Here is a 14613-nt window from a genome sequence, read left to right on the forward strand (position 1 = left end):
CAACACTTTTCTGGACGACAGTCAGTTACCTGCTAGATAGATGTGCTCTTTGAAAACTCCATACACCGATGGTGCAGTTAGGCTTGAGTGTGTCTGGCTCTCTCCTATCCAATCCCATATAGTCTCACATTGTCACAGACAACTATAGAATCTTGCTCTCCTCTCCTGGGTCATTTCCTAATTTTGCTGTTTCCGCCCATGCAGCGTGTGGCCACATTACATAACTATGAGAAAATCTGCAATAGTGCCGAAATCCACATAAACACATACAATCAGGTGATATATATATATATAGAAAATGGAGGTCGTGACTGAAAAGACATTAACAAACAGGCTCAAATGATATACAGACAGTTAGGACAAGATATGAGCAAAATGATGCTAGCCTTAAGTTAAACCTGCAAGGGTGATCTCATTTGATATGAGGTTCCAGTTTAAAATGTTAGCAGTAAGACCACCACTCATCCATTCTCAGAGCAATATTTGTTGTCAAAAGAATAATGTAGAGGGTTTTTGGACTTGGTTTTCAGCAATTCTTTCTGCTGTTATCAATGGCTTTCTTTGGTTATTTGAATTATCTTAGTAGAGCCCACCGTGGAATTCTCTAACCTATGCTACTACAAGATGCATTTGGCCTAGTTTGGGGGTAGGGTGGGATGGGGGGGCAGGTTCCTAGCATGAAGAGAAAAAAAACATTTGACACAGCAACATAAGAGGATGATTTTATAATCTCATTTATCAGGATACAAAGCAAGAACAACTACCTACAATTACATTTCGGTAAAACAAATTGCAAGTCTTTTAACACAAAGAAAAAGAGGAGGAAGTAGAAAAACAACCTTTATTGCAAAATGTAAACGAATAAAGTTATCTGGTATCTAAAATTGTAATCAGCTGTACCGAGATGATAGATGTACATGAAAAGCTTTGGGAATTGCATTCCTTTACACAAAATAACCAAATAAACTCTTTTGATACTGGTTAACCATAGCAAAACCTTCTCAGCCACATAGTCATAGAGCCATTGGGCCTCATTCTGAGGTCGACGGCAACCCGCCGGTTCCACAGGCGGGTAGCCACCGACCCAGTAACACTGAATCCGCCACTTGACTACCCGGTGCCACCGGGACATTACGGCACAGGAAGTCAGGCAGCAGATTCAGCAACTTCCCATTCCCGTGAGTCCCTTAGGACTCCATGGGAGTGGGGAGACTGAAGCACTGGCACCGTTGTATACAGTGCTGGTGCTTCTGTGAAATGTCTGCCTGTAGGGGCATTGTCACCCGGTAGGTCTGACCCTGCTGGCCGCAACGCCCCCTGCAGGCAGACTCATAGTGTGGCAGTCCAGAAGGAAGGGTGCCGGTAACAACCTTGTTTCCGGACCGCCACACTTGGAACGAGCCCCATAGATGGTAAGCATCGATGCATAGAGGTAATTATGAAGCAAGAGATGATTGAGGACACGGTTTGGGTTGTTTTTTCAAAACAGCTTCTATTTGTAATACTGCTGGACAAGATACATACTGGAAAGAATATTGACAACAGCATTCTGTTATTTTCCCTCTTGTATCCTGCAACATCCTAGTACATCACAGAGTCATTCTTTATTTATAACAATTCAAACGTATTGCATGCAAGAATGTGTGACCATGCTTTAAGAACATCTGAAATGGAAAATGAGACATCAGTGATGGAATTTTCGATTAATGGTAGCACATTTGTGAGATCTCCAAAGCAAGTTCTAGACATTCACTAGTGTCATGGCATGCATCAAATATACTGCAGTCAACATCACAGGAAGAGTTGCCTTCATTATGGAGAAGATCCTCGTCCGAAGCGTAGTAATATCTGTGAGATGGACAGCAGATGTTGGTGACTATGGTTTCACAGGTTCTGGGCAGCATGAAGAGAAAGTCACAGAACTGGCAGAACAAGCAGGTCAGGATGAGGGATGCACATTCATCTAGGAAGAAAAGGAAAACAGTCGTGACACAACGTGTGACAAGCTGGAATATTTACAATTGTTTCCATTAATGTTACTACAAAGGAAATATATGCACAGGTTATGTTCGTGAATATTAGTTGCTACGTTTGACACCAGGATTAGTAAGCGAGGGTAAGCAAATAAATGTCCATTGGTTCATGCATTCGCCACTGCTAAAATGGCACCACTAAATAATGACATACTGCAATAATGACAAGTAAATTCACTAATACACACTACTAGAAAAACAGTGTATACCTGTTCTCTGCAGCATCCTGCAGCTGGGGGCCAGTGGCGACACATCCTGTTTGGAAGAATGTGTGGTGTACCCTCTACACTGGGTAACATGTCTTTTCCTGAGCTATATATATACTCCATAAGAGTGGTTTGTTGTTTTCTTGCACACTTGTTGTGCTGCAAGCCTGAAGGTGACAAGCAGGCAGATTTGCCCGAGCATGCAACCTGGTAACACTTGGCAAATGCCATTCTTTGGTCAGCAGGCACATTTTTAGGATGACCCAAAAGGACCAGCTCTGAGCCTACCTGCCAACATGCTCAGACATATTGTTTCATTTCTCAGGCAGTTCAGTCTTAGAACCAAAGAGTTCATGCCACTGGGAACCCCTCACACTGCTGCTAAGATGATGAAGGGATTCCCCAAGGAAATCCCTAGCACAGTCATGTAGGATTCCCTCGTTGCACATTGGGCAATAATCCAAACCAGACTCTTCCAGGCAGTAGAAATGCAATGTTCATCATTTTCCTCTGGGTAAGATTCACCATTGTTGCTTAAACTATGTATAAATCAGCTGCATTGCCATGTCGATTTCCAGGGGCCAGATTACAGAAACTTTTCACTGGTGCAAGTGCAAAATGTGCACGGTATTAGCACTAGGGCACAGTTTGCCCTATTTTTTTAAAACAATGGAACATTAGAAAACTATTGCTGCATGACAAGTGCAGTTTGGCATGGTATAAGTACCAGGACAAAAATTGCCTCAGTGCAAAAAAGGTACACGTGAAGAATTTGATGTGTTTGAGGAGGTCTGTGATGTCTCTGTGATGTCTCTGAAAACGAAGAGATGTGATGTTTGACTGAGAGGATTAGGTGGGGAGGGCGGGGGTGAACTGTCCTGATTGGGAATGGTTTTGCGCTGTGCTAGTATTTTTTTCTTGGAGCATCTTGACTTTGTTGATTAGAGCAGCCTGAATGCTGGAACACAGGCTTCGTCTTTGGTGATTTCATCAGGGCTAGTGGCGGGGGTGATGAGATCCTTGAAGATCGAGAATATTTCCCTTGATTTTGAGTTAGCTTTAGAAATTCTGTGGTTGAATGATTCTGAATTAGCCAAGAATATGGCTTTTTTATACGAGGAAGAGATCTCTTTGAATTAATTTAAAGAGGATGGGTTAAGCGTGGATTGCCACTTGGCTAGAGCTTGGTGTTTACTGGTGCGTAGCACGGCTAATTCTTCCATAAACCATGCGTTTGAGTGCATTGATTTTTTTCTTTTTTTTCTTCTAGGGGAGCTATGGACTCAATGGCTTGGGTGAGGGCATAGGCATAGGTGTTGGTCATAGAGGTGGGGTCGTTTTTGAATGGTGGTTTAAGTTCTGGATGTCGAGAAGAGGTGCAAGGTTGATTTTAGTTAGTTTTTCCGAGCTTCTGACTTTAGCGGGTGCGACATACGAGAGCACCTTCCAAGTAGGAATAGTGGGAATAGAGAATTGAATACAATGGTGGTCTGTTCATGGGAGGGATGAGATATTAGTAATGGAAGAGGAGCATTTGTGGTCTGCGATCCAGTCAATGGATCTGCTTTTGCAATGAGTTGGTGCAGTGATTTTATGGTCAAACCCAACGTTTGAGAGTTCTTTGGCTAGTGAGACGGCTGCTTTGTCCTTTGGGTCATGCAGGCCTAGATTGAGGTCACTGAGCAACATGGTTTTGGTCGAGCTTTTTAGGTTATTCCCTATAAACATCTACTAGCCAGTTTGTGTCTGTGGTGTTCTCTGAAGAGTTTAGGATAGGGATGACATGTGGCATGATGGTGTCCGTCGTGATGTTCCGTTTGTTCCTCGTAGTGTTAAACGGGATATCATATTATGCCTCCTTTATTGTGTATATATTGAAGGTTGATGCGGCTATCAGACCGTGATCGGATGATGTAAACGGGGGCCCCTTTCTTGGATGAGATGCGACACCTCAGCAGCGCTACACGACCCGATCCCTGGACGATGAGCCCACGGCCCGAGTCGGCATCTTGACAAGGGTCCATATATCGAGGCGGGCAGATTTGCCGAAATCACCAATCACAAGGCACCTTAGTTAGAAAAAATTGTATTCTGATCGGACCTACTTAGGATTTGATCAAGTGAGTCGTGACCCGATTCTTAAGTATCCTGATAATTAGTTTTGGTGCATTGCACTCGTGAGTACAATTATTGACCAGGTAGCACCAGTATTCTGACATGCCTGGGAAATTGTCTGGCTGCTTCAGGGCGTTATTCCGCAGTGAAAATCTTTGGAATTTGGCCGACCGGCACCAATGGAGGGGTCACCGGCATGTACTATGCACTGTAAGCACGGCATTGGTAGTACAGTATTCAACGATATTTGGCACAGACAAACTAGACATGCTTTCGAACTTCAGTGGCCAATCAATGGTAGTTTTGAAATCCCTCGTATTGAATACTTAGAATCTATATTATTGAAGAAAAAGGCTAGACCTGCAGCATTCGGTGTATTACAAAATTGGAAGAAAGAAGCTATGCAGCAGCTTAAGAGTAGAGAAAAGCATGCACGCCGTCATATGACGAACGCCGAAAAAGCGTTGTTATATGACCAGAGTAAACAGTCTGATTCAGTTAGGAATATGGATAGGGCTTTCTCACTTGGTATCCAGAATATGTATCCTTCTAAAGACTTTCATGTATCTGATTGACTTATCGATAAACTATTAAACAAAGGCCTGGTGCCACTGCGCCACCTCCGTATGTTCCTCTTCCTGCTGTGATTTCTCCTCCCGTTGCTCCTCCTGCTCCTCCTATTGCTCCTCTTAATGTTCCTCTTTCTCCCATTGTTCCTCCTCTTGTCGCCGCTCCTCCACCTGCTCCTCCACCTTTGCCTACTGTTACGGGTCCGGTGGGCTTGCCTGCCACTCCAGCGATATTACCTCACTATCCGGATCTTCAAAATGTGCCTACTCTCCCTCTTCCAAGTAGTTCTACACTGCTTGTAGTAGATTAGGTAGCGGGATCGAGGGTTGTAATACTGTGTCTTCGGAGAAAAAGCGTGAATTAACTGCATGGGCTAAACATTGTATGGAAAAGGGTGACCAAGCTGATATTCTTGCCGCACTTTATAATTTAGATAATTTTCCTGAGAAAAACGTTTTTATTGAGGGATTAGGAATCCATTTATGTGTAATGTGGAACAGACGGAGTGATACAGATCTCCCACAGGGGTTAAGGGATCTGAATACCTTAGCATTTTCTAGAGATACTGCGGAGAAGGTACAAGAGCATGTTGAGAGGGTTTTTGGGTATAGAAAGGAATTGGAAGGGCTAAAGAATGGAGATGTAGATGGTGATAGCTTGGATGTTATGTTCGTACAGAAACAGTTTTCTCCTTGTCGAAAATCGATAACTGAGGAAACACGAATTTGTACGAAAGATGCGATTAGGTGGATCTCAGATACATTGATATCTCCCGTTGAAGTGTATGACATGTGTAGTCAGTATACGCCAGAAATGTAGAGGAAAGTGATACAGGTGATGGTAGAATACCTACAGGATGAGTGCATAAAAAGAAAGATTTGTTGTCCTGCAGAGGTATTGTCTATTTATAAGAGGGCTTTTTTGTTTGATACTTCTTCAGCTGCTTTAGCGCTCGATTTAGCTCTATTGCTTAGTAAGCGTTCAGAGTTGCCTATTTCTCAGTTGCCTATGAGAGAGGTTCCTCTGACATTTGTCCCAAAAGTTGAGATTCCAGCTGATCCTGCAACAGGTGCAGTTGCTCAAGACATTCCTGCACATTATGTGTCACAGTTTGTTCACGTCCCGTTTTTGAGACAGGAAGTGAACACCATCAAACAATCTATTCCTGATATTAGGAAGAATCCGACAGGGTTCTACAAAGAAATAGGGCCTCATTACACGGAAGGCGGTGAGCCATGGCGCTAGTAGCGCCATGGCTCATGCCGGTAAAATACCGGCACCGCCTTGGCGGAAAGGGGATTTACCGCCCCATTCCAAGGTTGGAGGGGCGGTAAATCCCCCTTCCGCCATTGCCCTTCCCCATTCCCATTTCTGCCCCATAGGGCTCTATGGGAATGGGGAAGGCGCTAATTACGGCACCGCAATTCTCCGTGCGCAGCCACGTCCCCCGTTTCGCCTTTCCCCGATCAACTCATTTACCGTTTATCTCAGTTTCCACTCCCTTACCACAGTTCTCTTCCCCACCACTCTCAAAACGAAGATGCCTTGTGCTCGCGATATCCTATGAAAGCCCTACTGGTGACGTCACCGATCTCTTCGAGCTACTGGTAAGTTCTTCATATATTCTTTAAGTTCAAAATACACTTGCAATCTACCCCCGTTAACCCTACAGCTGTCTTCCTGTCACTCCTGGAACAAGGTAATCAAATCAATAATATAATCGGACTGCGCACACTGCGTCGCCTCGCGTGTGATACGCCCCTCGACAGGAGGGCTTAACCAGCCAATTATCTTCCGTATTGGGCAACTAACTAGCTACCGCCTACAGGGAAACGTCATCTACCACCAACCCGCTAAGGGACCTCGTAGTAAGGCGGTAATGGTAAACGGTCACCGTTACCATTAACGGTGGCCGTTAACCATTACCGCCTTCCGTGTAATGAGGCCCATAGAGTCTGTCTTACAATCCTCAGTATTCACCTTAAGTGATATTGATCTGTTGTTTCCCGTAGTCCTGCCCGTTGATTTGTGGAAACAGATTAGGACTATAGATGATGTAGCAGGGTTAGGAGATTCATGGGATACTATGACTAGACTTGATAGAGAAAGACCAGCTGGTGAGAGACCACCACAGGTAATACTAACTTTACCTGATAGAATAGTTACAAAAGTGAAAGCTATAATTCCAGAAAGAAGGATTATTTGGGACATGCTTACTGCCTGTGTCCAAGGAAATTCTGATGGTGCTACCAAGTTTTTTAAATGGTTCGAGCAAGTATTTTCAGATTTCAGTGGGCAAGACTTAAGAAAAGAGTCTGGGAAATGACTATTCGTGGACAAATTTGTGCGTGGATTGCTGCCTGACATCCAGTCACAAATGATGTCTTCCGAGAGCGCTTGGCAAGCGAAGTCTCAGTCAGAAGTACTACATATGGCTCAGTACTATGAGAATCGTGTCAATAACGAAAAGGAAAGGGTCGAAAAGAGAAAGGTGACTTAAAGACAAAAGTAGTATTGCAGCAAATCGTTAGAGGCCCCAAAGGGGGTAATTCGCATTTTAGAGGTCAGTACATTCCACAAGGAAATGCGCCCTTGGGTCCTGTAAACATTAACCAGTGTGCTTATTGCAGACAACAGGGTCATTGGCGTGCACAATGCCCGATCCTCCAGCAGAGGTCAAATAACACATTTGGGAATATGGGTAGACGATCCAGAGGCCGCCCAGGGGTAGGGGGTCCTGTTAGAGGTAAGTTTTCACAAGGTTCACAGCAACCTTTTTCGCAGGACAATCAGGCATCGAGTGTGGATAATAGAAACATTTTTTACCATCCTACTGCTGCTTACCTCTCTGAAGAACTTCCTTTCGATGACATTCTGTTTCGCTAGGATTGCCCGAAGCAGGGTTTGGAACCAACGCCTATTCGCGTTAATCAGAAAGGTCCCTACGTTGAGATGATAGTGGGAAATAGGAATCAACTATTCTTGATAGATACAGGGGCACATAAGTGTTCCATTGACCATTCACGGGTTCCAAACATTCCACTGTCAGGGCAAACCAATGTTTCTGTAGGGTTTTCTGGCACACCAGTCATCTGTCCGGTTTGTTCACCGGTACCTATTTCTTTGGGTCCATTAATGGACCACTGTCCATTCCTTAGGACTACGAATTGTGGAGAGATTTTGTTGGGGTTGATTCTGTTGAAGGAATTAAATGCGGTAATTCATTGTTCTTCTGATGGAGTGCGTTTGACGATTTCACCACAGCAACTTTCTATCTCTCAATTCTTGACCAGACCAGAGATGTTCCGGAGTGTTTGTGGGTGATTGATGACAATGATGTTGGTGTTTTGCAAATTGAGCCTGTTAAGATTGTTTTGAAACATGGAGTGAAGTTGCCACGTATTCCCCAGTATAAGATCTCGGTCGATGGTGAGCAAGCTTTGAAATACATTGTCTCTGATTTTGTGCATCGAGGGGTGATTGTGGAAATTGCAGGTAATTTGTGCAATAGTCCGATTTTGCCCATGTACAAAAAAGGCGATAATGCAATTCCCTTCCGTTTTATTATTGATCTACGTGCCATTAATAAGATCATTGCTCCACAATTTCCTATTGTGCCTGATGTGACAACAATATTGACCATGATCCCGGCTTCAGCTACTTACTTTAGTGTTGTGGATCTAAAGAACACCTTCTTTAGTATCCCGATACATAAGGACAGTAGATACTTGTTCGCGTTCACCTTAGGGGGACGCTCGTTTACTTTTGCACGAGCACCGCAAAGTTACACGGAAAGTCGTAGCATCCACAGTAGGGCTTTGAAAGAGCAGCTCAACACACTCGAGTTGCCCAATACGTGTACACTGCTTCAGTATGTAGACAACCTACTCTTAGCTGCTGACTCAGAGAGCACTTGTAAGGAGGGCACCGTGTTGTTGCTTATCCATCTAGCACAACATGGACACAAAGCTTTGCTTAAAAAATGTCAGTATTGTCGACAGGAGGTCGCCTATTTAGGCTATCTCCTGTCAAAGGAAGGAAGAAGGTTGACGCCTGAACAGATAAAAATCTAGCATGTCTGTCCCAAATACACAGAAGGAAGTTAGAGCCTTGATAGGAATGGCTTCTTACTGTAGGCAGTGGATCCCGAACTTCTCCTTAGTGATTAAACCAATGTTGGCTTTGACAAAGAAGGGCATTTCTTCGCCATTGCCGTGGAACTTGGAACACCAGCAAGCATTTGATTTTATCAAGACTGCATCATGCTCAGCACTGGTTTTGGGCACACCAAACCATGAAAAGGCCTTTGTGTTGTATGTGCATGAATGTGATGGATGTGCTTTGGATGGATTAACGCAGGAACATGGAGGGAAGAATAGGCCATGCAGCTACTTTTCTTCCGCCCTTGATCCTGTTGCATGTGCTTTGCCAAGATGTTTGAGAGCTGTCGCTGCTGCTGCTGCGTCTGTAAAAAAGAGCGAGGGAATGGTCCTAGGCCATGCTTTAACCCTGATAGTACCTCACTCTGTAGATATTCTATTAAACAGAACACAACCGCAACACCTCACCTCTGTATGATTAACGAGATACGAATTGATCTTCTTTGCACCACACATCCAAATTAAGAGGTGTTGTGTCTTTAATCTGGCTGAACTTCTACCTTTCCCGCAAGGTACTGCTTGCAGTGACGAAGAGTCACATGACTGCCTTTACACCACAGCACAAGAGACTAAAGGAAGAATTGACCTAAAGGACACTCCTCTTAATAATCCGCTAGGGGAGCTGTTTTGTGACGTTTCCTGTTTCAAACTCCCAGATGGTACATCCACAGCTGCTTATGCAATCACAACATTGAGCACGGTCATGGAGACCAAAAGAATCACGCATATCTCCGCGCAGGCCGCAGAGATTATAGCATTTACCCGAGCTTATGAACTTTCTGAAGGGCTTACAGTAAATATATATACTGACAGTCAGTACGCCTTTGGGGTGGTTCACAACGTCGGCAGACTTTGGGCAGAAAGAGGTTTCTTGACTTCACATGGTACAAAAATCCAACATGGCTCCTTCATAGTACGGTTACTCTCAGTGCTTGCACTCCCTACTCAGCTAGCTGTCATGAAATGCGCAGCGCATCAGAAGGTCATAGACAATGTAGGAAAAGGTAATGCTTTCGCTGACCAGATAGCCAAACAGACTGCCACTGATCCCTCTTCAGAAATGTATACTTCAAGGGAAGCCACAAATGCCTGTACTTTGGACGAGGGTATTGATTCCATAAAGAATATTCAAGCCGATGCCACGTTAGAGGAATCTAAGAAGTGGGCTGAGGGTTTGGGAAATTGGATGATGACGGGTGTTGGGTGGACAAAGTTGAATGGAAGTGGTTATTGCCCGACGCGTATATTATGATGATGGTTGTTATGGCCCACGGTCCCACCCATGTTTGTGCTCATGAGGTCACCAAAATGTTGCAAAATGTGTGGGTAAATGACAAAATCCCTAAGGTAGCTGAACGCTTCATTCAGCTGTGTATGATTTGTTTACAGCACAATGTGGGAAAGGGCACATCAACTCAAAGGGGTAGTTTTGATCCACCTTCTGTCCCCTTTGAAGTAATCAATTTTGACTTCATAGAAATGGAGCGTTGTAACAACTTTAAATGTGCACAAATGGTCATTTGTGCCTTTAGCAAATGGGATGAAGCTTTTCCTGTCAAAGATGCCACCACTATGACCACGGCGAAGACCATGTTGAAGGAATATTTTCCTAGATTTGGTTTGCCAAGAGTCATCTGGTCGGACAATGGTCCACATTTTATCGCTGCTGTAATTCTGCAGATATGCGCGGGATTACAGATTGATACAGATGATAAATGATTCCATTCGGCCGGACACGCACAGAGTGCTGGACTAGTAGAAAGACACAACGGCATCATCAAGAACCAGTTCGCTAAGACGTGGGCCGGCACCAAACTAAAATGGCCGGACGCCTTACCGATCGTATTATTGTCCATGAGGACGACCCCTCAAACTAAGACTGGGCTCTCTCCCTTAGAGGTGGCCATGGGTAGGCCAGCTAACATTTGGAATGTCCCCAGGCCCCGTTCTTTGTGCAAGGTCGATAATGTACTTCTTTCTGACTATTGTGGCCAGTTAACAAAAAATCTGTATTTGATTTATCCCCAGGTGCAAGAGGCTTTACCTGTGAAATACGAGGGCCCGGCCACAGCATACAGCCGGGTGACTGGGTCCTTACGAAAGCATTTGAGTGATCCTCTTGCCTCGGACCTCGTTGGCGGGGCCTGCATCAGGTCCACCTGGTCACACAGACGGCGGTGCGGGTAGCAGGAAAGAAGAATTGGATCCACGCATCATACATCAAGAGGATTCCACACCCTGTGCCACATGCTACAGAAGATACAGAACCCCTCACCAGTTCTGCAACCAACAATCATGAAGCATTAAACAGCATAGAGAGTGCATCAGAGACTCTCCCTGTGCCTGTGAGGCCTGGGGAAACAGCCATTTCGTCTCCAGACTCTCCAACAGTTTCGTCTTTTGAATTTGTCCCGGATCTTGCATCTGATCCTGCTTTGGATTTGTCGCTTCCAACGGGAAGTGACGACACATTGTTCACAGATCATTCAGTACCAGGGATCACAAGGTACGATCTGCGTCTGAGGATATAGACCTACTGCACGGTTAGGCTGTGCCTTCGAAGAAAAGTCATGAAGGACTTGCCTTTTTGGCCCGGTCATTTGTATAGAAGGTGATTCTGTTGGCTACAGTTTGTGAAAGGACTAAGAAGACGCTCGGCCTGGAGGTCGCCAAAAAAAACATTGGTGTAAATCGTTTGAAGAACAATGCCTGCAACCGCTCCCGCTCATACGAAATACTCATTATGAATGCTACACATGCCATTTTAATGCGTCCAACTGTTGGGTTTGTTCGCATTTTCCATAACTCCGGGATAAGGGTCTGGGTTGGTATATTCATCCTTTACCTCTGACAACTGCTTGTTACGCTTCTCTTAGAGCACTATCCTTTGGCCGATGGAACAATAGCATCTCAGGGAATTTTGATGGACTAACTTAAATGATTTTGAGAAACGTGTTCTAACGCCCCTGGGATGCTCACTCTTTGCGAATAGGAGCAAGGCAAATGTTGCTTCTATTAGGCCTTCTGACAGACTGTCCCGTCCTTTTCAATCCTTGATCTCTTTCAAGATGGCTCCTATGGGCAATAGGGATGCAATAGGGATGCCTCCTTCTTATACTGTTAACCACAGCCCCGATTCAGTTTCTTTCTGCATACAGAGGAATGGTACTCAGTGAATGGGTGATTTTAAGGGTTGTGCCAATGTTGCGTGTGTGGATAGACCTTTGTATGTAGGCGAACCTGTCTACTTTGTTTACAGTAATGTAGCATTTCCATGGATGCCCAGGGATTGGCAGGGAACTTGTTATTTAGGGTTTCTGTTACCCGGGGTATTCATTGCTAGCACTATAGAAGTTTCAAAGGCTCGTCCATGGTGGGACAAGAATGGGGCTACTTCAGAAAAAATTCTGGGCGATGTAGCTAAATCCGTTCTGCCATTTGGGGACAAATACTGAACTCAGAAGATATCAGGAGACTAGCGAAAGTACTGGAGAGGACCATCAACCGGACCACTGACATACTCTATAATATGACGTTAGAACAGAAAGCAATAAGGTTAGTGGCACTTCAGAACCAGATGGCATTAGATGTCATATTGGCTGAACGTGGTGGGGTATGTAAATTAGTGGGGTCCGCTTGCTGCGTTTTCGTGCCAGATTCCTCCCCAATGATTTTCAGAGCAATCCAAAATCTGCACGTCCTTAGTTCAGAAGTGCATGTTCCCGAGGGAAACTGGGAATTTAGTGCTTGGTTCTGGGACCTCCTACGATCTTGGGGTTGGAAGTTACTTTCGATCTTGTTGATTATTGTAGGTATTCTGTTGTTTCTTTGCTGCTGTATACAAAGTCTTCCTGGTATATGTTCGATGGTAGGAGGATGTTGTGCACAAGCGATGGGTGAATTAGGGCACAAAGTATGCGCCCCAGAGAAGATCTCCAATGAATTTGTGCTGAAAGAAATCTTAGTATCCGACCTCATGGCAATTGATATTTCCTGAATCAGGAGGGTTTGTTAAACGGGATATCATATTATGCCTCCTTGATTGTGTATATATTGGCCTAACCCCAGTCGCTCTGCGAAGAAATCTGCATTGCAAGGTTCCGACCTTAGATCGACCTAGCCGCCATTTTGGTGTTCTCCTGCTCGTAACCATAGCTGTCCTGACCTTTACACAGGTTAATGCCTAAACTGTCTGTAGGCTAAATGTTTGGGTTGTGTAATAAGACTATGGGCCTCATTACATGGTAGGCAGTAACCATGGCGCTATTAGCGCCATGGTTGCCGCCGGTATCTTACCGTGTCCGCCTTGGTGGATGGCGGAATTACCGCCCTACTCCAAGGTGAGCGGGGGCGGTAATTCCCCATTCACCAAGGCTCTTCCCCATTCCCATTTTTGCCCCCATAGAAGGTGCTAATTACGGTACCGCAAATTGCGGTACCGTAATTAGCTCTGAGGTCCCTTTGCGGCACCCAACTTTAACGGCTGGTAAAACCAGCCGTTAAAGTCGGGTCCCGCAAAGGGAACTCATAGTAAGGTGGTAGGGGTTTACCGGTACCGGTGCCCTTACCGGTACCGGTAAACCCCTACCGCCTACCGTGTAATGAGGCCCTATGTCCTATGTTTGACTTGAAGATCAAAGGATTACTCACGCCAACAAGTCTGATCCGCAGGCATACATTGAATACAATGTTGTTTAAATACTGAATCTGAGCGCTTGTTGAACTACATTGTATAAAACATGTACTAAGGCTTAATGTCAGAATCTAAGATACACTGTTGCCATTGTGACTTGTTGTTTTATAAACTAGATGTAATCCACATGCATATAGTTAGACTAACTAGAGGCAAACTCGGCACAAACCCTAGACTGAGAATTATTAACTTGCAGAGGGCTTGGACATTGAGATTGAAAACTGTATAAAAGACGCAAATGTTTAGACGTCCAGTACCTCTCACTTCTCACACCGAAAGGGCTGGTATTCGCTGTGATGTACTGAGGGCCAGATAGCTATATGATACTTTGTTTCTTTGTAAACCGTACAGTTATTTGAATAAAGATCTGAGAATCTTTATAAGACTGTGTTTGGTGTATTTCCTTTTGTGGTACTCAGCCTCGATATGTCTCTTTTTGCTTTATTGAAGGACAAGGAGGATTTGATTTTAGGAGTATTAGCTGCAAGCGCAAATGAGAGAAGGTAATGATCCGTCCATAGTTGGGGTGCAATAGACGTGATAGCAGTATCACAGTTTAGTTCAGCTACCCCATCTAGAGTCCTCCCTTTGTCATGGGTGGGCTGGGTAACTTTTTCGTTAAAGTCATGTTCCGTGAGGGTGTTAGCTATTGTTAGTGCTTGGTGATCGTTAGGGTCATAGAATCTTAGATTAAAGTCTCCTAATATTAGTATTTGCGAAGATGTTTTAGTATTATCGGAGAGTAATATCGTCATGTCTTCCTCAAATGAGCCAATGGGCCCTCGAGGTCTATAAATTAGGTGTACCGTTATGGTACGTGTGTTCAAAAGAGGTAA

At 44.5% G+C, this 14613-nt stretch overlaps 1 protein-coding gene across 1 annotated transcript in view; it reads right to left on the reverse strand.

The window, feature by feature from the left end:
• Positions 1 to 824: 824 nt before the first annotated feature.
• The window catches only part of MDFIC2 (MyoD family inhibitor domain containing 2), a 990173-nt gene continuing 976384 nt past the window's right edge, over positions 825 to 14613 (reverse strand). The window contains exon 4 of the mRNA XM_069643031.1: positions 825 to 1963. Within this exon, the coding sequence (XP_069499132.1) occupies positions 1704 to 1963 (260 nt within the window). The 3' untranslated portion in view covers positions 825 to 1703. The remainder of the gene's footprint in view (positions 1964 to 14613) is intronic.

The sequence above is a fragment of the Ambystoma mexicanum genome, chromosome 2p, assembly GCF_040938575.1.
Source record: "Ambystoma mexicanum isolate Mex_15411 chromosome 2p, UKY_AmexF1_1, whole genome shotgun sequence".
Lineage (NCBI taxonomy): Eukaryota > Metazoa > Chordata > Amphibia > Caudata > Ambystomatidae > Ambystoma > Ambystoma mexicanum.